Source organism: Trachinotus anak, unplaced genomic scaffold, assembly GCF_046630095.1.
Source record: "Trachinotus anak isolate AG129_WGS33_773 ecotype Australia unplaced genomic scaffold, CSIRO_AGI_Tana_v1 ptg000024l, whole genome shotgun sequence".
Lineage (NCBI taxonomy): Eukaryota > Metazoa > Chordata > Actinopteri > Carangiformes > Carangidae > Trachinotus > Trachinotus anak.
Genome location: NW_027273875.1, coordinates 10228954 through 10255875, shown reverse-complemented (window position 1 = coordinate 10255875; position 26922 = coordinate 10228954). Strand labels below are relative to the sequence as shown.

Genomic DNA, 26922 nt, shown 5'->3' with positions numbered 1-26922 from the left:
GGGACGTTGCTGTAAAATAACAACACCTAAGCCTCCGTGAAGTGGCTGTTACCCTCCTCTCCCACATTTTCCTCCCTTACCCTAACCATGCTCATTCTCACACATCACAGCCTCTATACCCCCCTCCCTCCTGTCTCCCTCGCTCTTTTTTGCCCCCCCCCCCCTTCTTTCTCTCTCTCTCCCTCTCATGAATGTCACCTCTACTGATGGTGGCTGCTGGAATTCACGCACACATACTCTCACAACCACTCGCTGACTTTGGATGGGAGGAGGAGGAGGTGGTGGTGGAGGCAGAAGGGGAGGGGGAGGAGGGGGTTCGGTGAGGACTGTGGGAAAGGAGCGTGCCATCGGAGGCAGAAGAGGAATCTCCTTCTGTCTGTGTCCATGTCTCCGCTCCGTTCCCGGCTTCCTTCCGACAAAGACCATCAATGTCCCGCCTGCTGTTCTACCTCTGGATTTAAGTCGGCTGGATTACCGCCTAGACTCTCAGCTCATTATTCCATGCTGCCACATTTAAATGGGAGGCAAAGTTGGACCTCCATGGACTGTACAAATGGTGACAAACAGTTTGATTTCTTTTGCGCTTTTAAGAGCTTCTTAGCATTCAAAATGATTTCACTTTTCTTCAGTAAAAGTGTTTTTATATGTAAAGTCATTTGAGTACCTCCTCTTTGGTATTGTCTATTTTAAGTAGGTTAGTCATTCTGCAATATAATATTTTGAACTTGGCTACTGAGGCACAGTTTGATGTGAAAGATGAGTGGGGAAGGGGGGTAGAAATATCTCTGTCCTCCCCTTGTTAAAAGTCAGTCATTCTAACATTAGCGTTTCTGTCGTTTTTAAAACTGAAGATGTGACTGTGGCACTTTCTCCGTGCACTCCGTTAGTGCCAGCTTTTTATTTTTGGTCAGAGTGGAGGCTTTACGTTGGACTGCAGGTGAACTTGTATCTTGTCCAGTTCTTCTCTCTCCAAAGGAGCCCTCAAACTAAACTGTTCCCTGTTAACCCACTTTAGACGCCCAATCTCCCCTGTTGGGGTTTCTCTAAAACACCTGTCCTACTCTAGTTTTTTGAGTAAGGCAAAAACCAAACCAGCAAAGGGGGTACTGGGAAGGAAGGAACCCCCCTCCCAAAGGTGAGAGGGGGGGAAGATGGCAGCTCTCGCCAGCTCTCTCATTAGACAGAAACGGGCGGTCAAGGACGACCAAGCCAACCGACCAGTAACCAACAAGCGCAAACCCTGTCCTAAGAGCAACAAGTCCTTGTGCCAGAAACAGATCCTGGTCCTGATCTCCAAAGTACGACTATGCGGGGGTCGAAAAGGTCGAAACGACAAAAGACCGGGTGAGTCACTGCTATTGTTTTCATCTTTATCCACTTGTTCTTGCTCATATGTTGGGACATTCAGTTGGAAATGAAGGATGTATGTTACATTTTTATTAAGTAACTGAAAACAAAGCAAATGAGTGTTTCTTGTTTGTTTTTAAAATTTTTACAATTAATTAAATTTAAAAAATCTATGTTATATTATATGTTATGTTATGTTCAATTTGTTGTTATCATGTAAAGATTTCATTTAGTAGTGATTTCAGTACAGATTTCAATTTCTCTGCTGATCAAATAGAATTTGGTCCATCAAAAGCTGCCAGAATGATTTTACAAAATAATAAACTTCCATCAGTGACAAGGAACCATGCAGCATGGCAGCTAGTTTTTAAACACACATTATCTTTCTACTAAAACTGATCATTTTAAAAGGTGTTGCTATCATACATCATAAAACCTGACAGTTTCACATTAGCAGTTGTTTTCAGGGCAGCCACCTCTTACAGCTTCACCCGTTTGATGCCCTGACCAATGGTGACTGCTGTACTCAAGTAAAAATAAAACAAGTTGTTGAAGAAATGCAAAACTGAAGGTGAAATGACTTTTATAAAAGTAATGGAGCTTTTGCACTTCCGATCATATAATTTAAAGAGATTTGCAGCAACAATAAACTCAGTAATTAGCTAAAATCCATTGTTGCAGTTCTATGCTCTGCCTCCAGTTTTATGCTACATATACAGATTATGCAATTCAGTTCAAATCAACAGTTCAATTCAAATCAACTGTACACATTTGTCCCCATGTTGCAGAATTTGCAGTTTGTTGTTACTGTGAACTGTGAACTGCACAACAACGAGTTTCATCATGCATGGGAGAAAACGGTTATTTAACAAACCTGGAATGTTAAAGAAATGTCAAAAGTGCTACATATGTGTACACATCTGCTTTAAAGTTAGTGAGTGACACACATCCACACTAACACTCACAAAATTGTGGCTGAAGTGGAAAATCCATTGGGTGATAATTTTTTTGGATGCAAGATACTTAAAAAAAACAAACAAACAAACAAACAAAATAAAACAATAATAATAAGCACATGTAATTCAATGCGTGTTGTCTGGATCAATCAACTAATTGTTTATTTGGTCACTTTTTGTCACAATATGTAAAATGTGATAAAATTTTCTGTGACAATTTAAAAAAGCTATTTCTGGTGGACTGCCCAACAATACAGTGTCATATCAGCTTCATGTATGTAAACATTTCAGTTAAAGTTAAGTTAATCTGGGTAAAACCTGTCCTGTGCTGGGGAGTTCTCTGATGTACGTTCTCTATAAAAGCAATCACAGAGGCTCTGAATGGACAAGTACGTGATGTGTTTCCAGCACTCTCTGATATCAAAACTTGTCAATGGAAAAGAAAAATGTGCTACTACACAAATAGTACATTGAAAAATCTTGTGGTTGCAGTGCGTGTTGTTGTTACACTGGTTACATGTAACTGTTCATAAATTATACAATATTTTTCTATGTTTAGCATTTAATGGAGAGTAATATTTTGTCTAATTTCTTTAAACCCCTGCATATTTTTTTCAATAATTGCTTTTTTGTCTAAATGCACTACTGCACTGATTCAGGAGACAGAACAATGTAATTTCTTCATTTATTTTTGCAGAATTATTTTCTGCTTTGGTGTGATTGATAGACTTTTAAATTATTTAATTCATGACTGAGAAATGTTTTATCCATGCACAATTGGTAAGTGTAGTATGCTTAAGTTAAATTATGCATATTACAGAAATACCAGTGAACAAACATCTTTCATAAAGAGGCGACATACTTTCATGGCTGATTGAGGAAGAAACAGTGAATTTAGAGTGTTTTTCCCCCCTGCAGCTAAAGACTGCATCTGAGCAGATCGAACGTGAGGGTGATGAGCACAGCTTTGTGCTTGATGAGGACTTTCAATTCATTCTGCACCACTCTCTTCACGTCTGCTATGCTTTAAGCAGCATTGTGATTCAAAAACTTTGAAGTACACCTCATGGCCAAAGGACTGATGTACTGTAGAAATTATATTGTACAGTATTTACAGTGAAAACTGAAGAAAGCTTAGCACATGAAAACCTGATGACCTGAATTTGTTCTCTCAGTGACTGTTCAAGTCTTGACAGCTTGTTTAGTAGCATTTTGTGGTATTTGTAGAACCAGAAAATACTTTCATATAAAGAATTCTTGGTGCTGGTTCAATACATTTAAATCCCTCTGTCATTGAAAAGGAAATAGCTTCCTGCCAGTCCCAACCTCCACCTCTGTGTTGCTAACGCCCCAATTTTGAGACATAGCAAATGTGACATAATGATAACATACTGTGTCACTGCAGCTTTATTTCCTAGAAAATGTGTGGTTCCAGTAATTTGTTCTGTATAGCCTGGACAGTTCCTGTTTTTCATGAAAGTTAAAATACTTTCACACAAAAATGATGACATATTAGTAGGTTTTTTAAATGTGGGTAAACCCACCACAAAAAGACGATTGACTCCTTTCACACTGCCAGTTAGCGAGTTTGCCTTTCTGTTCTGACTTCTGCTAGCCACCATGCAGACTGGTAAAATGGGTCCGTCACACTCACTCACAGGTTGGTGCTCCAGTCAGCGTTGGAGCCTCTACATGAGACGCTGTGGTCAGTAAATGTCTGTTATTAAATCTTTTTTCACGGCTGCGCTCACTCTTGCAGCCACATGCAAAGCACACCCTTAGTGGGCCTGCACAGCGGCTAGCGGCTAGTTAGCATGGCTACCATTGTTAGCATAGCCATGCTGTGCTGTGTGTAGCCCATAGACCATGGCCCATAAAAATAAGATATAGCTACGGTGTTTCTGGTTTAACAGCATCGTTAAATTCCTGTGACTACTGCAGAGTCATATGACCCAAGACTAAATTCCGATTGTATCTTTTCACACTGAGGAAAAAAGCCTGATGTTAGCGAGTGTCAGTGGGTTTTTTGTCCAGTGTGAAAGGGGCTTAAGTTATTTTCATAATTATACCAGATGTTGGTCTGGTGTTGCACTGGCAAAGGGGGTTGATTATGAACCTGAAAGAAAAGGCTCTATGCTCAAATACAGTGAGTTTTTATCATTGTGATTTCATGAGAATGTTATCACTGACTTGGCTTGTCTCGAGAAATCCTATTTGCTGCCTGAGCTATAAGGCTCTGTGTGACTTGACAATTAAACATGTTAATTAACAGCATATCATTATGCTAATAGAAAATCTGGTCGTAATCTGGTCTGCATTTCTTTTTCCTTCAAAACATATTTGCAGTTGCAAATTAGTTATACATAAATGTAATTAAATGTATGAGACCGGATAGAAAAAGCAGAGCGATACATTCTAGACACCAACTCACTCACACACTCACAAATCTGCTTATTAATCTTAGCTGGCTGCAGTTTGTCCACAAGGAGGAGTGATTTTGGTCACTTTGGTCATAGATGTAGACCTGTTAATGTTGCCACCTACAGGCAAGTAAGCTAATACCTGCTACAGTTTAAACACAGATCATGTGTCTTATTCCAAAGAAAGAAAAATCTGCCTTATTTAAGATATTCTGAACAGTATTGTCTGAAAGACTTGGGGATATATAATGTATGTATACTTTTTTAAAGAGTTCTGTGGGTTTGAAAGAGATTTAAAGATTAGAGATTATGCCTCCGCATTCACGCAACACAAGTCTTTTGTAACATGTGCACACTGATGTCATTTGCACAAGTTAATACCTTGTTACCAATAAATACATTCATACGTTTTCTCCACACAGCACAGCCATCATAGGGTGCTGTAGATCTGTGGTTTCAGAGAGGACAGTTTCAGCTGTCATATTAGCATCACACCAGCACACCTAAGCTACATTTACTACTGCCATAAAGCAAGGAGCCACTGAAATGTTAGGTATGGACATAAACCCTGCTGCGTATACATGTGGCAGACACAAATCTCACGCTGGATGAGATCCATGACAAACCACAGCACGTGCCTGGTTTTACCTGCCTCTCTTGCCTCCATCACCCTCCTCAGAGCCCTGCACAGTCCCTTACCTTATACGAGGCCTCTTCAAGAGCTGGCCTGACGATGAAAAAAAAAGACTCTCCCACTGTCAGTAATCCGCACTGCTGCCCTCTTTTTAGATCAATTCAGCTCATTAATGTATAGCGATTAATCAATAATCACCCTCTCAGTTTGTTCAAGGTGGAATCTGACTTGAAAAGGGAGCGATATTGAGCTGCCTGCCCCTGGGTATCACCTTTAGTACCCTTCTCTAAGTTAGAGCACACACAACATGCATGTGCATGGAACTGAAGGAACACAAAAACTATATACAGCAGACATTTAGATTCAAAATGAGCCAAACGTGATGTAAAGAACAAATTATTTCTAACAACTATCGGGAAATGTGACTAATGCTATAAAAATACAAATGCATTAAAAATAGCAACACTATTACTCGAGTCATTAGAAACTAATGTATACAAAAACAGTGCAGACCTAGTAGCACTGAATGGGCTGTTTGGCATGGAGGTGCATGGTAGTATGTTGTAGGAGTAAGCAACGGAGGGGCGAGTCGACAGTTGGAGCACAAATGTAGGCCCCGGCTGGCGGGCAGCAGACCGGGTTACAAGGAGATATCCAGCAGAGGATAGCATTAAGCTGACCCCAAGAGATCAGGGCCGCAAACTTGCTTACTCAACAACACCTGATCAGACAATGCAGTGTTAGGTAGCTTCTCATCAGAACTTTACTGACTGTGACAGGGGTCAGAGAGAGAGACAGAGAGAAAGAGAAAGAGACAGAGAGGGAGGGTGAGTCTGCAGAGGTAAACACAAGCTTAAAGAGAAAAAGTAAAGATATTACTGATGTCAGAGAAAATGGTATCAAAAGGTGGAGGTGGATGGCAATGATGGGGGTGGACACAGATAAAGAGGTAATCAAAAATACAGGAAGAGAAGTAGGGAGAGATACCAGTAGAGATTAAAGGGAAGGTGGGTGGGACTGAAAAGAGCTGTGAATCAGCCTGTCATGGAGGCAGCATGTGGAGAAGAAGATGAGATGGGAAATCATGGGGCTGGATGTGGAGTGTCACTGTAAAACAGCTTCCTTCAGACATCAAGTTCTTCTCTTGTTTAATAATCTGTCTAGAAAGTAGGTTGTCTTTAATTGAAAGCTGAGAATGTTTCTCCTATTTAAGAGATGGTGTTTTAGTTGGTTAAAGTTGAGTAAATGGGTCTGGTCAGCGACTGGTGTGCTGCTTGCAGATGATTGAACAAACAGCCCTGTCCCACGAAAATAATGTTGATATGCTCCGAATCTATTATGCTAGATACAAGCCATTCTTTTTGAATATAGGAATTGTGTTGAATATAGGAATGTTCTAATGATGGCGAGGGAGGGTGAAGGACTTGGACACCTGAGACTTGGATTCAAATTAAAGGCCCTGAAAACTTTCCTCAACCCACCTCACTTTCCTAAATCAGCTTCTTGTTGGAAGAAACGGAGTCCTACAACTTTCTGCCCCAGTCAGAACAGCTTCCACTGCTTCAGACAAGAGATTTCGGAGCTTTAATGACTGGTTTGAGGTGGACAGGGCTCAGTTGCTAAAAGGTGATGTCACATACTTCCATGCACCAATCACGATTTACCAAATTTTTATGCATCCGAGCCGTCAACAGTTGTGGCCGGAGGCATTACGTTTTGGGGTTGTTGGTCCCATTCTCATTCTCGTGAACATGATGTCTCAGGAACACTTCAAGGTAATTTCTTCAAATTTGGCACAAACGTCCAGTTGGACTTAAGGATGAACTGATTCACAATATATAATATAACACACTTAAAGTTGGTTTTCCTAAAGTTTCAGTTCACTTTTGCAGCACACTGTCTGAAACTGCTAATAAAAACAGGATGCTATCTATGTTCACAGTTCCCTCAGAAAACAGTCATAATCACAATAATGACTAATAGAAATTGTTGGTTGTATTGTTAATAGTATGTTTCTGAGATATATAGCAAAACCAGCACTTCTCTATTCTAAACTTATTTGATGTTAGAAATGAATAAATAAATAAACATAATTTCTGGGGTTGGAATAAATGACATTAGCAATGATAAAGTATAACAGCCTTTAACTATGTGAGCATGTGTGGAAAGACTGGCTCTCAGCTGACATGTAAGTCATTCAAAAATCTCAGTACTTTTTGGTACCAAGCAAAATGACTTACTGTGCAAAAGTAGTTAAAGATGACATCAAATACCTTTTAGGCAAATTTCTTGTAAACATGTAACATTTGAGAACTTTTTAAAATGAAAAACAAGGCTTTGTAGAAAACATATTAAAATTTTTTATCAAAGTATTGAAATATATCTTTTTGGTATCAGTGCCAAAACTGGGTTATTGAAAATGTTCAAATGACATCGAGCCTTAATCAAAATCTAAGAGATGTCCAAACAACAGCTATCTGTTTGTCTGCGTGTAGAAAGACAAACAAAAGATTAGTGCTTGATTGCTGATAGGGTCATTCCACCAATGTCTGGGGATTTTCAGCCTTGAGCAACCCTTGTTTCATCAGTCAGATCTAAAATATCTGGTACCACATGGTGTCGACGAGGATGGGGACACAGCTGTTCACGCGTAGAAGTAGGTGATCTAGTCCATTGCTTAAACTCTGTCCGAGATGTAACCATCAGATTAAACCACAATGAAACAACAAAGTTTTGGCTCTAATCTTTTAGGGTTTCTTATATAATGCAAAAATCTATTAGAGATTAAGGGATGAGCTTAATTTTGAAGGTTTATATAACTGGTGTTTTTGGGTGTGAGATGCTTCTTGGACTGTAAATAAAGTCAGTGGACATGGGGGGGGGGTCAACGGGATACATTTCTTTTTCTGTATTATTGCAGTTAAGAGTTGGCTGGTGAATAGATATTCAGCTGCAGAGAGGCTGTTGACAATAGCCTTAAGTCTTATTCAAAGTGAGGCAGCACAGGTTTGTGTGTACAAAGAACACCCTTTTGTTTCCTGTCGTCCTGAGGATACCACCTTAACCTCCCACACATACCCGCTAAATTGAATCTGTGGGTGCTTTGATTAAAGCTGACAAGGACAGATTGAATTTACCTCTAACAAGAGAAAGACAGTGAGGATGGAGGACACCTAGAGAGGTAATGATGAGAGGACAGTGTGAGAGGAAGAGGGGGCATGACGGGGAGATGCACTGCAAGAGGAGCAGGAGGTTTTTCGGAAACCATCTCAGACAACAATGGAAAATGGCGCTAGTATGGATTTTCTTTTATGTTCATCTGTGATGACTTTTAGACATCAGTATAGTCAAATTAATAGGAGAGACTCACCCACAGTAGGAGGTCGACATCCTTCGGCACACCAGCAGCTGCTGGTCCTGTGCTCTCTGGGGAACATACAAAATAAAAATCATGCAGATGCTTGATTCATTTCGGAGTTAGAAATCAGACAGTGACAGTGACTAATCAGACAGTGTGAATCGTTTCTGACCAACTTTTTCATCAAGAGAAATTAAAGTATAGCAGTGTTTGGTCACGCTGCTCCACTACCACATGAGGAAAAAAAAAAGCTCACTACTAGAGATGTTACATGAATTTGAAAATACCAACGCTACTTAGAGAGAAATGTAATTAAATGATGAACGTACTCACCAGCACTGTGCACACAGTCTACAGTTTAAACTGCATAACAAGGCAGCAGAACTCACATCACACGCTCTGAATCAGAATATCGCCTGTTTATTGAAACAAACTTTTTTGCAGTGCTTTAAACAAGTGTCCTGCTTTATCTCAAGCATTTGATTGTGTTTGATGAAACAAACGTCTACTCTGTGCTTTGCTCACTGGCATGCATATTTGTAAAAGTGTCCTGTACATGCATTTGTTTAAGCGTATTTATGTGCCTACTTCTTTGTGTGTGTCTGAGCGTTTCTATTCAAACAGGAATATCAAAACTGTGTCAGCTTAACTTAATCTCAGACAGTGTTTGGCTGAAATCAACAATGGATTCTCTCCTCTAGTGCCAAGCTGCTCTTAAGCATCCCTACTCATGGTTTTTCTTCTTCTCCTTCTGTGTGGGAAAAATCGCTCTGCATGACGACTATATCACAGCGTTTCAGCAGGAAAATCAATGCAAGTTTGAATTCTGAGTCGTTCCTCGTCCGTCACTGTGCAGTTTAGCTTAGTTGTGTGTTTCCTTGTGTGATCATCACACGATCTGACAGAGGTCTGGACCCCTTTGGGAGTGCAGAGGAATGTTTGTGTTTGTTTGTTCTGCATATATTAAAGTGCCTATTTGTGTCCTTGCTCGAGGGTCCATGGGAAAAAGGACGGTGGAGGTGTGTTGCGGAGCTGTTAGGCACAGTGGTCTTGCTCCTGTGCCTCTGTTTTTACCTATTTAACACATGCAGACGCACAGTGAAGAAAGTAAGATTTCAACCTGAAGAAATAAAATGTGGTGCTACATATACAACATTATTGTTGAGGGTGAGAAGCAGCGCCACATCACTCTGAATCTCCTGTGCTCAGCATGTTGTTAACTGTCACTGATATGATCCTGTCATAATGTTAATGAGGCACATATGTGAATTTTGAATGTGTGTCAGGGAAGCAGTGTGAGTCCTATTTGCTTCTGCTCGTGTTTGACGTGCTCCTGTCAGCGCCATTAATAAGCAGCAATAACTCCGTCTCACTTATGTGAACGGCTGCCACCGTCACGTAAAAATGATTTATGAAGCCTTTAATGTAAATGAAGAGGCCATTGTTGGAGTTGCAGGTGATGTGATACACCTCATTCATTCCTATTCCCTCTTTAACCTCACTTCTTGTCCAGCCATCCTTCTTCTTCCTCCTCTACAACATTCTTTTTCAACCTGTCTTCCCCTATCTCCTCTCCCTCCCACGCTTGTCACACTCTGTATCTTTGTATCGGTCTGTTGCTCCATCATTGCCCTTTTCTTTTGCTATCCTTCCCCCTCTTTTATTTTTGGACAGACCAAGAGCATTCCTCTGTCTTGCCTCCATGTTGTTAACTAGCTTTCATGATTTCATTCCTGCCTTGCTCCTCTCCTTCTCTGTCTTCCCACAAGATTGATAATTACTAACAGCACTGTAGAGCTCGTGGCCCAGTTTAGAAAGTAAAAAAAAAAAAAAAGGAACCATGTTCTCCTTTTATTAGAAGCAGAATCAAACACTACACAAGAGACAGACTCCCACTTTCTTGTATGCATGCAGCACACATGCATATATGTGCATGCATGCATACACAGAGAGAGAGAGGGAGACGTACAGAGTGAGAGAGGAGCATGGTGAGAAAGGACGGCAGAGTCAGGGAGTCCTGAAAATATAAGCTGAGGAAAACCCCTGTTGTTTAGTTTGGTCAGAGCAGTAGAAGAAATGCCCTTGGATGCTCAGTCATGCAGGCCCCCAGTAATTACCTCCAACATTATCAAGAGGAGCTCGGCTGGAGGCGGATCAGCCAGCGACATACTGAGCTCAAATCAAGCCAGATAAATACATTAGTGTAATGATAACCAACACCGAGCCATACACTACGCTGATTAGCGATAAACCTCAACCACTGCTTATTTTTCAGAGCAATTACATTGCAGAGAAGGGTTTAAGTGTCCTTGATGGCAGCAGTGATGCATACAGTGATTACCTTGGGTTCTTATGTGCACTGACCTCATTTATACAGACACATACATAATTGCTGTGTGAATGGTTTTAGTGTAGGACTCGGCTCCAGTCTCCCCCAGGTGATTTTCAAAATGATTATCAGCGCTGAATGTAAATTGATGAGGGGCATCCCTGTGTGGACCGTGCGGGATTAGACACAAATCCAATTTAATAAACAAAATGCTCTTATGACTATAATTTCTTATGCTTTAACAAAACTTATTAGACTTAATTTACTCATCTTTGTCCCTCTCTGTCTGGAAATTTCAAATTAAATATTTCTCCTCGACATAACCACAAGAAAATGTCTGTCAGCTGCTAAAATCTTCATCCTTCTTCATCAAACATGTGCACAGCATTGAATTGAATTGTTAACATTTCCATGCATGCATTTTTGAGCAATTTTCAATTTTCAGAGTCAGATAATAGAAAATTTGACTTTCAGTATAGTACACATACATTATCTTTTCTAGCCACATCCATTGAGGCACTCTCTCTCTACACACTTGCTTTTTTTCGCTCATGTGTAGAGAGGTCACCTGGAAAAAGGCCTGCTGATGAGTCAACATGATGTCGGGTGTGCTGACAACACCTGTGTGCTGATGTACATAAACAGACAGGGAGCTCTCTTTGACCCACACTCCACTGACCTGGATCAGCGAATGTTTTCTGTCACTCAAGCCCACACGTGTCCCAGGAGTGATGAATGTAGTCACACACCTCCTCTCCACGGGAAATACCCAGGACAGTCGAGGCTGCAGGTTGTGTTTCTGGCATATTTAGTGAAAGCAGATGTAGGCGTGCTCACCCTGAAAGATAATGTGCAGTCCCTGCTGTTCTTTTAAATACAAGACAGGAATGCACCTCACGCTACATGATAGGATACATATGGTAGGATTAATCATGATTGTTAAATGTCTCAACTGGGGGAGTGAGGAGTTTTTTTTTTTTGTTTTTTGTTTTTTGTTTTTTACTAAGTGCTGATCCACTGATGGTCAAGAAACCTGAGAAATAAATAAATAAGAAAGAAACATCAATAGCAAACAACTAACCCTAACCCTACCCTCAACAACATGAGTCAAATGCATTTTCTCCCTCTTCACTTTCATGCTACAAAAGGCTGCTCAGCCAGGATCATGTGTGATCATCACATCTGGGACTTCATCCTCTCATTGTTGTGTCACATGAATGTCAAATCATGTTGAACATTTAATAAAATTAATTTACTGTTTCACACTAGTCTTGGAAATGTTGGTTGCTTAATTGATTAGTGGATCAACCACAAATTGACAACCTTTTTGACAGCTGATCAATCATTTCAGTCATTTTGCAAGCAACAATACCAACAGTTCTGTTTCTAGATCCTGATAAAACAAACAACTTAAGTATGTCACACTGGACTCTGACAAAGTCAAATGGGTATTTTTCACTATTTCCTTACATTTTATAGACAAAATGATAATCTATTAATCAAGAAAATAGTCTGCAGATGAATCATTAATAACAGTGATCCATAGCTATAGCTCTGCTGTACACTGCATGGGATTCTCTGTTATTATCAGATAAAACCAATTAAAGTATCAAAAGTACTTTGATCCAAAAGTACAGCCAAAATATCTGCTGGAAAATAGGCCAAATAAATTGAATCAAGTGAATCAATTAACTATATGAATTAATTTATATGAATTAATTAATTAATAGCATATTAAACAGTCTAATATTGTGTACCTATAAAATATGTTGCCAAGACAACTTAAGTGTGGTTTTGCGTCGCCTGTTAGGACAAATAGAGATTCACTGAGTGTTTGGTCATGTGACTAAATGTGGCATGATGAGTGTTTGGTCGTGTGATTAGGATCAACTCTGCATTTTAGCACGATTCCTTCATGCCAAAGCAGACATTCCTCTGAGAGTTTTTAAAAAAATCCAAGTGATGGTGCAAGTACTGCAGTCAAGGCCAGCAAGACGACAAAGCGTCAAGCTCCTTAAGAAATGGGGACTGTGACAACCACAAAATAAAGTTGTAAACCAGAATGGCAGGGAAAGTTCAAATGGTTGAGACATGACAATGTGGATGGAACAGACAAAATGTTCTGCAGCATTTGTGAGAGGGCAGGCAGAACAAATGGCTTAACCAAAGGTCAATAAAATCATGAAACAGCACTGCTTTAACGCAAACAAGTCAAATAACAAGGAAACACACACTTATCTGAAAGCTGAAAGGTGTTTACCACATGGCAGAAAAACAACATCCCATGACATCAGTTTGCTGGGTTAAAAAATTCTCCTCTAAAAATCTAAAAGCCCCCGATAACTTTATAAAGACACAATGAATTGCGAAATGACACGAAAATTGCTCTGGAAAAATCTTTTGTTTGTGTTTTTTGCCTTTTAAATGTAGAGTGTTATATGGCCATTTAAAACATGAAAATATTAACAACCTTATTGGCTGTCAAAATGTAACTGTGACCGTGACAACAAAGTTTTGCTTTTTATTTGCTTTTGTTGTAAAATAGTAAATAGTAGTAAAAATGAGTTTTACCCATATATGCCTTAAACAGTTATTTAAGTAGAACTGCTAACTCAGCCATCTGAAATGTGACAAAGGACCCGCTTTTTTGGTGTCATAAGCTAAAAAGGTTAATTTTTATTAAGGAATTTTAAATGTTAATCTGAAAGGTAACTACAACTGTCAGATAAATATGGTGCAGTCAAAAGTACAGTATTTCTCTCTGAAATGTTGTGGATTAAAAGAAGGAAGTTGTAGAAAATACATTAGAAAACAAACATTAGATTTGTTTGGGGTACATCTTATAAAATTATGATTGCTTTTGGCTCTCTGCCATATAAAATATTCTCTTACTGTTTGATTACAAGTATGCCCCAACATACCCAAATCAGTGCACATGACCTTTGAGTCTGTAGCTTTCTGAGTTATCGTCTTCTCTGTTTACCCCTGTGGAGCAGTGGAGGCTACATGTGCACACTATGCACCCTCATGATACAAACACAGGCTTTTTGCTCATGTAAACAACTCTATGTGCTTTGCTAATCCAACCTGAGGTAGAATGCTGTCACAGTGTGTCACTGTCTGTCAGTGTACTTCTCCAGGGCTTGTGAAGGAAAAAAAGTTGGCTTCCCTGATAACGTGCACACACTCTTATGTGGCTCGGACACAAAAATTATGTTTAAAGGGGCACGGCACCAAGTTTACGCTTGAAATGTAGTTCACTCATTACGAGGAGTACCACACAAAAACATTTGTATAAGGTCTTCTGTGGATATTTAGGAGGCAGAGAAGGTCTAAATGAAAGACCTTGTCCAGTTGCATTGGGGGAAACAAATGTTTGTGAAACTTGTGCCTTATTAGGGACTAAAAGTCAGGAATTTCTCAGCCTCTGCTGCTTCAATTTTGACCATTTTTTAAAAAAGCCATCTCTTGTAAGCTGCCCAATTTTATGAAAGTAAAAAAAGAAAAAAAGACAGTCTTACAGTTCAGTGCTTTACTGTATATAAAACCGGGCTGCCCCCAAATAGTTGAACAAACATTAGTCGATGAGAAGAGTCTTAGTCGCCTAAGTTTTGATTCGTCAGTTGGTTGCAGAGTAAAAAGTAAAAATAAATATTTACTCCACAGGAACTGGCGACAGCCAGTCACTCAGTCCCAGACATCATTTAAACATAGTACAATGAACAGCAGCAACAATTACAGTATGTCAGACAAGTAATTCAAAGTGTGGGATCATTTCAAGAGGCTAAAGGACGACCCCACAAGGGCTACATGCAAACTCTGAAGACAAACAGCCACCTATCAATCACTGACCACACATCATTTGAAACATGTAAGTAGCTTAAGCTTGTTCTAACGTCCTCCTTGCTGGTTGTTCAGACACATTCAGAATCACTACCTCTTTTGTCAGTGTCATTAACATTAACTCTGTGCACGCACTTCTAAAACTGATATTTTAAAAGGCTCATCATTACTGTTTTGCATTTCTCTGTAATATAGCACAGTGCTAATAATCTTACTTGTAACATTCTTTGTCAGCACTGCACTCAAACCATTTTCAGCTGGTCCCCTAAAAATACATACTTAAATAGTGACATTAAATTAATATCATAAATATGTAACTAATAGTCAACTAATGACTTCAACTAATGACTAGTCAACTAGGAAACTCTTTGGTCACCCGCCCTACAGGACTGCATTGAGATAATAAATTTGGGTCAACTGACATAAAGTTATCATACTATTCTAGTGTGAGGTATAAAACAATCCACATGTAAATGAAAATGACAACAGTGTTAATGATTTTACATTAATTAACCTGTAACGTGTGAAGACGAAGAGAATTTCCAGGTTGACACAGATCTTCAGTGCTGGGTCTTGTTTATAGAAGAGGTGTATTTTCCAACCTTTAACTCCTTCTAATGACTAATCTGACCTTGGCAGAGGTGTGTTTGAGTTCTGTGTGATGTGTACTCCATTTCACTCTGTATTTGATGATGAATGAATGAAGGTGATGAAAGGGCTATGTTACTCAGGCAACAATGTGACATGTTTGTTGAAGCCTTGATATATACACTCCTGATGCCAACATACTGCAACATTAACAACAAAGGCAGAAAAAAATGGAGTCTGTGTGTGCGTGTGTGTGTGTGTGTGTGTGTGTGTGTGTGTGTGTGCACATTATGCAGACACAGATGCTGTCAAGATAGTGAGAGGGGAGCAGTTGGCAGAATACGCATGGGGATGTAGTGCATCTCTGCTATTTGATGACACCGAGTTGAGTCAGTGTTATGATTATGCACAGTTTTGTTCATTTGCATGTTGTTAAAAGCTTTGTTGCTGCACTGAATTATCAGAGCCAAAATGAGCCTCAGAAGTTTACAGCAGATGCAAACATACATGGACAGAAAAGCTAAAATTATCTAAATAATCACAATATTTCTGTTTTACACACATCTCTGACATGAAATCATGACCTGCCTGCCCAAAGCAAAATCAAGACTGATTTATTTTTAAATCAGTTACACAGTGGATGATGTCATCATTAATCTCCTCCAGCAAATTTGTAAAAAAGTCAAGAAAGTCAACACTACACGTATTATTGGTTGCACAGGCATCTGCGTTGGTCAAAGTTAGGGCTGCAACTAAAGAATGTTTCATTATCAGTTTATCAGCAGGTTACTTTTTTGATTCATCTATAATTTCATCAGCCATCAAGTGTATGAAATGTCAAAAAACAGTAACCTATCACAACTTCCCAAAAAAACAAGATGACATTTTGTTCTGTTCAATGAAAAGTCCAAAGCCCAAACATTTTTAATTTACAATTATACATTACAAGAATAGTGTTTCCTTTGTGAAGTTGGACCAGAGTCTTTGGCACATTTGTCACTATTTTCGCTTGAAAAGTGGCTGAAACAATGAACCAATTTATTGCTGCACCGAACAATTATTATTATTATCATTATTTCATTATCAGCTAAACTACAGATTGTTTTCTTGATTAATCGATTAATTGCTTTGTCTAAAATGTCAGAAAATAATGAAAATGCCCTTTATAATTTCCAACAGCCCAAGGTGACATCTTCAAATGTCTTGCTTTGCACGACCAACAGTCCAAAACCCACAGATATTCAGTTTGCAAGCATGTATGACAAAGAATAAAATCTTTAAAAAAAAAAAAAATTAGGAATATTTGTCAGTTTTGCCTTTTTTTCTATTAATTGATTATCAAAAAAGTTAATGATTAATCTTCTGTCAGCCATATAATCATTGCAGCTTTCAATCAATTATCAAAATAGATGATTATTTTTTTTGACAATTTACTAATCAATTCAGTTGTTTAAACTGTTTCAGCTGTAATCATAGTAATGACAAAAAAACCCAAAAACGTTCAATATGTACTGCAGCTCCCAGCCCTGTGTGACTACAACTTCTACAACAACTTCATAATCTAGTTTCAGTAGCAAAACATGAGTGCACTTAATGTACAAATCACTAGAATAATATACACACACTGACACACACACAGTGAGTTCTAAAGTACATTTTAAAAAATATGAGTTTGGGCCTAAATAGTTCCAATTTGCAATATCTGTATGGTAATAAGATGGTAAGGCTCCACAGGAGCTGTTTTTTGTTTCATCATCTATGAATCTGTGATGCAGCCGCAGTAAAACACAACTTATGGTTTTTGCTGGGAGCACAATTTCAGTATACTGGATCAGAATTTATTGCGTTGGTGTTGGGATGAGGATTTTGAAGTTAGAGCCAGCTCTGCTAAGTGAAACATTAGTTTTAGTGTACCTGACACCAAGCAAGAGAGTTTTGATTGCAGTCATATTGCAAGAGCTGTCTATTGAATTTCTGCCTGAATGTGCTTTTTCTCGAGCACATACAGCCGTCACTCTTAATGAAATGACAGTGTCATCTCATTCACTGTTCCCTTGCCATCCCCCTGCTCACTTCTCTCCTCCCTGATCCTCCCATTTCCCTTTCTTCCTCTCTCTCTCTTGTCCCCCTTTTTGGCATATGTGGGGACAAGTAATGAACGGCTTCCCTGCTCTTATTGGATGATGTATGATGTTATTAGGTGAGATGAAAGCGTACATAACTCAAAGAATATGAAATGGAAAAAGGGAGAAAGAAAAAGAAATTGCAAAAGCAGAGATAGTGAAATGTTTTGACAAGCAGCTTTGAAAGAGAGAGGACAGGGAGTGCTGAAGATGCATGCATGTAACAATGGGAGTAGGTCACAGTTTCACTGATGTTTCAACCCTGGCACACTTCCTTTGGGAAATAGTCCTACAGATCTTGTTCCTGCATCCTCTGCCACTCTCTTGCTCCTTGTGCTAGTCCGTAGAAGACAGGCAGATTGCGCAGTGCCCTAGGTCCCTCCCTGAGGTGTGTGTGTGTGTGTGTGAGGGCATGGATGGAGTTAAGCAGAGGAGGGACTCCCAGGTGGCCCTCAGTTCTCCAGAGGCTCTGTTATAAACTGCTCCTTCATCCATGTTTCATTTCCCTTATTAATGCTTTAAGGGGACTTGTCACTTCACTGGGCCCGACCAGACTAAGTGACTGAGCTTTACACTAAGCCAGGGGACTTGCGGGATTCTCCTTGCTGGCGGAGTAGCCTGGCTGAGGAGGCGGTGAGTTGCAGGGCTTGGGAGACAACTTAGATTTCCAGAACACATACATGAGGGTATAGGCCATAGGATACGGGGGCGGCACTGAGAGCTGCTGCAAGGATTCTGTATGTTTCTCAAATGAACGTAAAGTAGACTGCAGGGACTCCGCTCATGAAACATTCAACCCGTCTCTTCACCCTCCATCCTCTCCTCCACCACCCAGCCCCCTTGATTATATATCTTTTATTTAGCTGGAGACAGACTGACTCTCTCACTTGACTTCATCCTCTGATGGCCCCAGCTAAAAATACTACTGGTGGCAAGACTATGGAAAGATGCATTTGCTTAAGTTATGGATGCATTTTATTCTTCGGTTAGTTGTATATTTATGGCATTGTATGTTATATGGTCCCAGTGTGAATTACCCCAAAAATGTACCTTGGACAATTCACTAATTTACAAAGGAACTGTTATTGAACACTGAGAGCCTAAACTCTCATTTTTGTGCTTAGATTTTCTATATTTTGCTACTGCTACAAAGATCTCTAACTTCTAACAAGAAATATACAACATAAATAGCAAGCAGAGATCAATCATCATCTGTTCTGCCAGGCATCTCCCCTCCTGGTAAAACTCCCTTAAGCCTCTACACTCATGCCTTTCAAGTGACTTGATTTGTGAGGCAGTTTGTGCTTTTGTTATTTATATACTTGAGATGAAAGAGCAGAACCTAAAGCAAGGTACTACATATTACCATACCTTACACTGACACTGTGGGAGTTCACAAGACTTGTATGTAATGTTTTCTAGATCAGTTTGACACTGCATGATGGCACCATGGTACAGCCGTGCTCGCTGTAATTAGGCACTGTAAGGCTGTACCTAAGCATTGCACTGCTTTAAATGGTAGCATCAGTATGCTAACATGCTCACAATGACAATGCTAACATGCTGATGTTTATAGCAGGTATAATGTTCATCCTAATTCAGGGGGCACATCTTCCGGAGGACGCGATCTACGAAGATGTGGCCCTTCATGGCCATCGTGGAAAGAGAAGCCCAGACCGAAATGAGACTGTCTGGCCTACAGAGGATTTTTGCTTTGCATCATCATCTACGACCGCTTAGTTGCCCAGGAAAAGAAGGCCGCAATTCTCAGCCATATTTGAAGGAGCCTTCAAAATGGGACAGCCTAGTCACGCTGTTGTGATGCAATCGGTCTTCAAATGCAGCCTCTGAAGGATGCGGTCTCTGAAGTGAGACACAGCTGTTGCAACCATCTTAGTTTAGTGTATTAGCATGCCAAGATTGGTTAATTGGCTAGTTGAGGATGATGGTAATAGCATCGGTTTTGTAGCTAGAATTGGAAAGAATTAAATTTTGAGTGGATTATGGTACCAGACAAAAAGTCAGGGGATCAACAAACTCAATAGGATTAATTCTCTGGGGACCATGAACATCTCTGCAAAATTTCAATGCAAACTATCTAAAAATAAAAATAATCTAGTTTAAGTTTGAGATATTACATATAAACTAAGTTCTTATTTTACATACTGCACACAATAAGACTCCTCTGTGGTCAGTGTCTTTAATCTCTGACATAGCTACCTAACCCATTCCTTTTTCAGGGTCTGTAAATCAGTGAACATCACCTCTGCTCTTGACATCTCGCCACGGTACCTGTCAAATACAATGTTGTTCTCCTGTTCTCCCTTGCAGAGCCACAGCTGAAAGGCATTGTTACGCGGCTATACAGCCAACACGGATACTACCTGCAGATGCAGCCTGACGGTACCATGGACAGCACAAGGGATGAAAGCAGCTCATTTTGTGAGTGTGTTTTTTTTGGGGTTTTTTTCAGTACAAAGCCCACACGTCTTTGCTTCAGGTCGTGTTGTGTAATTTTAATCAAATTATTCACAGTCTAGTCTCTAACACCAGTCAGAGGAACTGAGTAGAAGAGCACCTGCAGTTTTCAGTATAGAACAGCTGATACCTTCACTGGGAGCCAAATCTCCAACTTTGGCAAAGTTAATGCTGTACTGTACGCAGTGAGCTAAACAGACCCACAGTAGGCATCTCGCTGTACTATAGGTCCCTGCAGCTGAAATTAGGATTTTTTCAGCTCATCTGTCAAATTTGTTCCAATTTATACTGTTATTTTTGTCTTTAAATAGGAAGGAACATCGCGTCAAACTGCCTGTCAAACCTTTGGCAATTTAATGTGTCCCTGCTCATATTCAGAAATAGAAAAGGTGTTCATCACTTACATACATCTAGGCTGTGTTAAAACAACAGGTAATAATTCTGATTGGATCTTCAACTCAGCGTTTGAAGTAGAGATATATCAATCAATCAGATATCTGAGTTGTTGCCAGTCAAATTCACACTCGTGCCACATGATGGTTCACATCGCACACACAACAGCACAGACATGGCTACACACACACACAACATGCCATCTGTGTGGAAGATCTTCACCGTGAGGGAAGAAGACACAAAGCTCAAAGTTTGTAATACCTGTAAGGCCCAAGTAAGCCGTGGACGAACCACAAAAAGATTTGGAACCAAAAAATTCAATCAGACACTTAAAACATCATCACCCCTCTGAACATGCCCGATTTCAAGAAGCTAGCAAAGGCAGCTCACCCGTACAAGACAGCTACCTCACTGAGCTACTGCTGCAGCTCACACTAATGGTGCACACCACCAACATTGCTGCTGAGCCTTGGATAATGGCCATCAAAAATAATTATCATCTATTGTTGATGAGTGGTGCAAAAAGTGAAGAGCTGTGACCAGAAAGCAGTCACATGATTTTTGTTTACCCTTGTTCAGACCCTGAAAAATTACAAAATGTTTGTGTAGCTGTCCTTAGGAGGAAAATCTGAATTGGCAGGTCAGACGTTTAAAAAAAAAAAAAAGAATCGGAAATCAGAACAAGCAAAGAAAACTGCAATCGCTGCATCTCTAAAGTTTATGAACCCAAAAGAACTGAGGCTGCTATTTGAGTTTAAAGTGCTTCTAAATAGATGAGGTGAATGTTCATCCTGACCTTTAGCAATCTAAATTTGGTTTTCAGATCAGAAACCTCTTCGTAGTATCATTTCTTTGTGTTGCCGATTTGACCTTCCAGACTCAGAGAAAAGCCCCTTTTCTAACTTTGGTTTGAATGTGGCAGAATCTTACCGTTATACTCATTCAACCACCTACAATATTTCATGATGAATTGAGTCTTAACAGGTCCAGTTACTGTATCTTGCTGCCCGCTTTTAATTGTCTTCGCTCTAAATTGGTGTGGCAGAACATCTCCATTATCATCCAGGTTCAGAGGCAGTGTAGAGCACAGTGAAGGTGAAGTGTCATTGTGTTTACATAAACATAAACTCTGAGAGGTCACAGCATCTGGGCTTAAGAGAGCTACAGCATGCAGCAGTGATACTGCAGCCATTCAGTTTTTGCACCTCTGCAGACAGAAAAGCCTATTCTGTCAGTATTACAGTTTTACTTCACATTGTTCTCTGACTTTCTCTTTTTTTCTCTCTCTCTCTCTATTTGTCACACCCTATCTCTCTCCTTCCTACTTTATTCCCCAATTTAGCACAGTTCAACTTAATTCCAGTGGGACTGCGGATTGTGGCCATCCAGGGGGCAAAGACAGGGTTGTACCTTGCCATGAACAGTGAAGGATACCTCTACACCTCGGTATGTATGTGTATATAATGTAAAGAAGAAAACAATTCTAATAGCTAAACCATCATGTTATAAAAATGTGTTGCTTTGACACCAGATCTCAGTAAAAAAAAAACCCAGATATGATTTGGTTTTGGCTAATGTAAGTGTTCAGGTTGTATAGGCCTTAAGTTTTGCTGTGAATGTTCCTGATATCTGCACTGTTTTGAAGTTCAGCTGTCTGTCAGTCGGACTCAAGTGTACAGTTGTGTCTCCCCTATTTCAACATAATATGGATAATAGGAGAACAGTGTAAGGAAGAAGTGTCAGAAACTGCCATACAGAACAGTATTTCACCAGTTCAGCATAAACTACACAGTATGTGTGGGCCTATATACAGTATGTGTTGTGCATATATGTGTATCTAATTGCTGTAGCACAGGTAGTACCAAAATGAAGGATTTTATAGACTATTAGGAAAGCTGAAAGATGTAGCATGTGTTTTGGTTTTGTGTGCAGGAATACTTGAACGTCTGTGAGCGAAAGGTGATACTCAGAGAGACAGGAAGTGAAAGCTCGGTGACATCCTGCCGTACTACCTGCATGAGTATTCCAATTAGTAGGAGGAAGGAATGGAGACAAAGTGGGTGTAAAACTTATCTTGAGCATGTGAGCATGTCTGGAACTGTTGGAGAATCTGGGGTCTCTTGACAGCAGGAACAGCTGACAGATTTTAGGTCCAGGACAGGTGGGAATTAGTGGTCCAACAACAATATGTTTTCTCAGTCATCTTAATCTGAGTAATGAGAACCAAAATGAACACACTGGTTTCTGCCAATGTTTGAACATCTTTGGTTAATTCACATGAGAGATTTTTGCATTTCTTATTTGCTTCTTTTTTTTCCAATGTGCCTTTCTCACTGGTCTAACTTGTGTATTGGCTGATACAGAGTGCTGATCCGATACCATTCATATTTAAAAAATAAACAGCTATAACAGATGTATACCACTAACCCTGTATGAATGTGATATGATTGCTGTCATATGGCATGGCACAGGTTGAATCCTTTGTAAAACATGAACAGACTCATGAAAGCCATAGAATCTTTCATTCATTGTCTAATTTGATTGTCTATAATGCCTATAATAATAGGCACAAATAACCATTTGTACACTTACCAGAAATCAATTCTTCTTCGCTGCTCTACAACAGTAGTCACCAATGGCTGCACAGCACAACTTTGTGTGTAGGCTACTGTTTTAGTTTGGTAAAAAATAATTCATTTCCATGATAACTGCTGTTTTATCTGGGTGTGAAACTATACAGTTTCATTATAAATGATGTGATATAGGATCGGTGCAAAGACTCCTCAATAGCCAATGAAGGATTGGAGGCATTTGTGATACTCGTATTTAGGCTTTAATTGTGCACATTATGGTTTTTTTTTATTTTGTTTTCGTTTTATTGTTCACATATGTAAATTTGCACTTTTTCAGCCCAACTTTTTTAATAATTAACTAATGTATGAGATTTTGAATTTCTGAGTTAGAAATACATAGAAAGATGCAGCAAACAAATTGTATTTGTACATTGACATACATTAAACCACTTCCAGGTGACTTTCCAATCAAATAGATCATACTACAAAGGTAGGAAACAGATGTGTGAAGCAGTAGCAGGAGGGTGAAAAGAGACAGAGAACACTTTGAAGTGCAATACCCATGAGATTTGTTAGTATCGTGATTTGTTTTGTCTAATTTATTCAATGCTGCAAAGCACTTCATTAGCTCCCAAGTATAATTTTGATTATGCCTAATAAAGTGTCAGAGTAGTATCAAGCAATTAGCCATAAGAGCTTTATTCAGTAAAGTTGCAAGTTTGACAAAATCTACAACTTGAAATTGGGAGATAGGCTGTAATGTTAGCTGCAGGCATTGTATGCAAGAACACTTGTGTACTTCCTGGACAGTGCTAGTTCCAGTGTGTTGTCCATTCAGTACCTTGGACAGTGCAAGTGGCAGTTTCAAGGGTGTACAGACTGATCAGCACCTTGGACAGCGCTTGTAACATTGTTTTAGGGTGGTAACATTGCTAACACATAACCATTAACCATGATGTAAAACCATTATCATTATTTTTTATTTATTTTTTTTTTTTTATCAAGAAAGCACTGAAGATCATCTCAGCAGCTGGAGAATCTTTCAGGATGGTCAGTTCCCTCGACACAGTCAGTGTCAGTTTCAGAGTGTGTAGTCTGATCATATAACACTGTTTACACATGATCAGCATCAAATCACCTACCCATAGCTACATGGTTAATAATATAATACATGCTTTTTATGTAGGGTTGAATGATAGGCAAAAAAAATCATATTGTGACAGATGTGATTACAAGTGAGTCATGATTAGAGAGAGAATGGTAATTTTTGCATTTCACTTTCACTGAAAAAAAAAAAAAAAATTACATAATTTTTGCTGTGGTCTGTATCAAACAAGCATGCTCCTTTACGTCTGGATCTGATTTGTAGGCCGGGGCATCTCTGTAGCACAACAAAGCTTAATTTATGGTATGTGGTAACACATTTGACCTTAATCAAAAAATTACAGCTCTTGCAGTTTGGATATTGCACTTATTGTGATTTTGATAATATTTAGATGATTTGTTCAGAAATTTAGACTATTTGCACCTTACTGTGGCTGCCATTGTTATCTATACAGTTCTGTAAAAGCTAACAGTACAATAGTAATATAATTCATTGTGTATGTGTAAACATGCTACAGTCTTTGGGGCTAGAATACCTATAACAAGTTAGATTATGTGTTTTCGAAAATTATAAGTAAAACATCATGTCCTTGCATATAGTATACAGCATACCTATATGGGATCACTCACACATTCATTTATTGAGCATAAATGAAAAATGAAATATCAAAGATGAATTATTAATGCACCGTTTACGGGGTCTCTATGTAAAAATCTATGTCAGTGATTTGAGATAAATATGTTGTGTATTTGTCTCTCTAGTGGTTAGGTTTGTGTTGAACATATGGAAATTTGTATGCAAACGCAGTGAATGCAAAGAGAAAGCATCATCTGTACATATGTGAATTAAATCTTGAATTATGGCAAATATGCCATCTCCTATTATCTTCTGAGCTCCTGATTAGCATGCATTAGACTTTGGTGCTTTGCCTCTGTGAACAGCGAGGAGAAGGGATTTCCTCAGCAGCAGTCAATAGCTGCACTGAATCCCACACTGACCTCTTTCAGAGAGTTTCCTCTCTCTGACACACACACACATATACACGCACAGGAATGACATATATAGGTGGTGTACAACAGCTGTCTGCTCATATAATATCATGCATGTTTGATTTTATGATACCGTATTATTCTCTATAGTGTCTCTGATGTACTAATTTGTTGGTGTAGGAGGGAGTGCAGGTGGCACGATATGGCCCTTAACACACATCTTTGTGCTCTGAGAGCGTGTTCATATTTGCTTTTACATTTAAAAGCACGCCAAGAGAGTATGTGACACCGACAAGTAATGGTTTCATTTATGGTAAATAAGCACATCGCTGTCAATCTCAGAGAAGCCAAGGTGACTGACAGAGTGACTAGTCGCTTCCCTCCAGCTATTTTCTCATCTTCTCGCATATACTACTCTTCTGCTGCTTACTGATGGTTATTGTTTTCTCCTGAATATCTCACAGATCCCCTTTGAATCCCTCTCTCACACCCTCCCCACACACACATATAGTGATCAGGCTGCTGGGCCAGACGCTGCAAACAAGCAGAGGAAGTCCACCGTTGCCTTTCCTTAGACATAAATCTCAGCTTCACTACCTGTAGGTAACAACAGGAAATGGCTGATCCTGATACAAAAATAGAACTTGGCTCATTCCTGCCCCATTTTATAATCTATGTGCTCTGGAAAACTCCTCATAGACATAGAGAGAGATTGGGTAAGAGAGAGAGCCAGAGAAAAGGACTTGTGTTGAAGGAGACTGTCGACAAGGTCACAGGAGCAATTTTAGTGCCAATTAAGATTTAGTCATAATCTTTGTCTATTATTGTAAATATTGTTGCATTCATGCAGATGTTTGTGTACATTTTACAGGTCTGTATACATTAAAATTCAAATCTTTGTTTGTTGGATTGTAATCAGTTGAATTAAAACCAACCAAACTCCAGTTCTTTCTGTACTGTATTTTGTTTTGTTCACCTCAGCCGGCTAGTGTTACAGTGCTGCTCTTCTTCACCACAGAGTATTACGCTGCATATCTAAGTGAAAATTAGTGTGAGGTGTAAAAAACCATTTGGGCGCACCAGTGAGTAACTCTGTTCAGATAGAGAGATAATAAACGTTGCCACGAGGAGGTCATATCAGCTGTCACTAATTTAGGGTTATATATACCAGCAAAGAACTATTTTCTTTGGAGTAATGGTGTCCTGAGCAGAGAACAAAGTCACACCCCATCTGTGTTTAATCTGAGTTTCTCTGTTCTTTGTTTTGGTTTATGGGACAGCGATGCGTGCATGTCAGTGTTTGAGCATGTTAGTCCCCACTTTTATAAAGACATGGGGACCGCCCACACACGAGAAAGAGACTTCGCAGAATTTCCTTCATCACTAGTTGGCCTCATGGCCGTGGAGCATATCACGGCAATGCTAGAGTGGGCTAATGGTTGTGGCTGGATTGTTTTCTGTTGGCAATCGTGTTCACAGGTTAACTTTATTCAGTTGTGCTTCACGTTAAGTGTTTAGTGGCTGCTTTCATTGGGCTTTGTAACACCTTGCTGACAACATGAAGGGAGTGGGGAGTTGTGGCTGAAGGGAGGTTGGAGGTAAGGTCGACGAAGCATTTGTTTGGACTGAGATGGCAGTGGTCTAATGCGACATCTTGTGACAGAGAATATCATATATATACATAAAGATTATTTTTGAGAGAAGACCCTTCATTAGGCACAATTACACAAGGGGACTGAGCATTTCTGTAGTCCAGTGCTCCTGGTTGATTAATTGATTTTTCACT

The 26922-nt window shown here is 39.5% G+C and overlaps 1 protein-coding gene across 2 annotated transcripts in view; it reads left to right on the top strand.

Moving 5' to 3' along the window:
- Positions 1-336: 336 nt before the first annotated feature.
- The window catches only part of fgf11b (fibroblast growth factor 11b), a 39815-nt gene continuing 13229 nt past the window's right edge, over positions 337-26922 (top strand). The window contains exons 1-4 of one of the 2 annotated variants that reach the window (XM_071461306.1): positions 337-1344; positions 19930-20040; positions 21812-21915; positions 22402-22958. In XM_071461306.1, the coding sequence (XP_071317407.1) occupies positions 1152-1344; positions 19930-20040; positions 21812-21915; positions 22402-22593 (600 nt within the window). In that variant the 5' untranslated portion in view covers positions 337-1151 and the 3' untranslated portion in view covers positions 22594-22958. Of the gene's footprint in view, positions 1345-19929; positions 20041-21811; positions 21916-22401; positions 22959-26922 lie in introns of those variants that run through there. The other variant, XM_071461305.1, reaches the window with a different exon arrangement.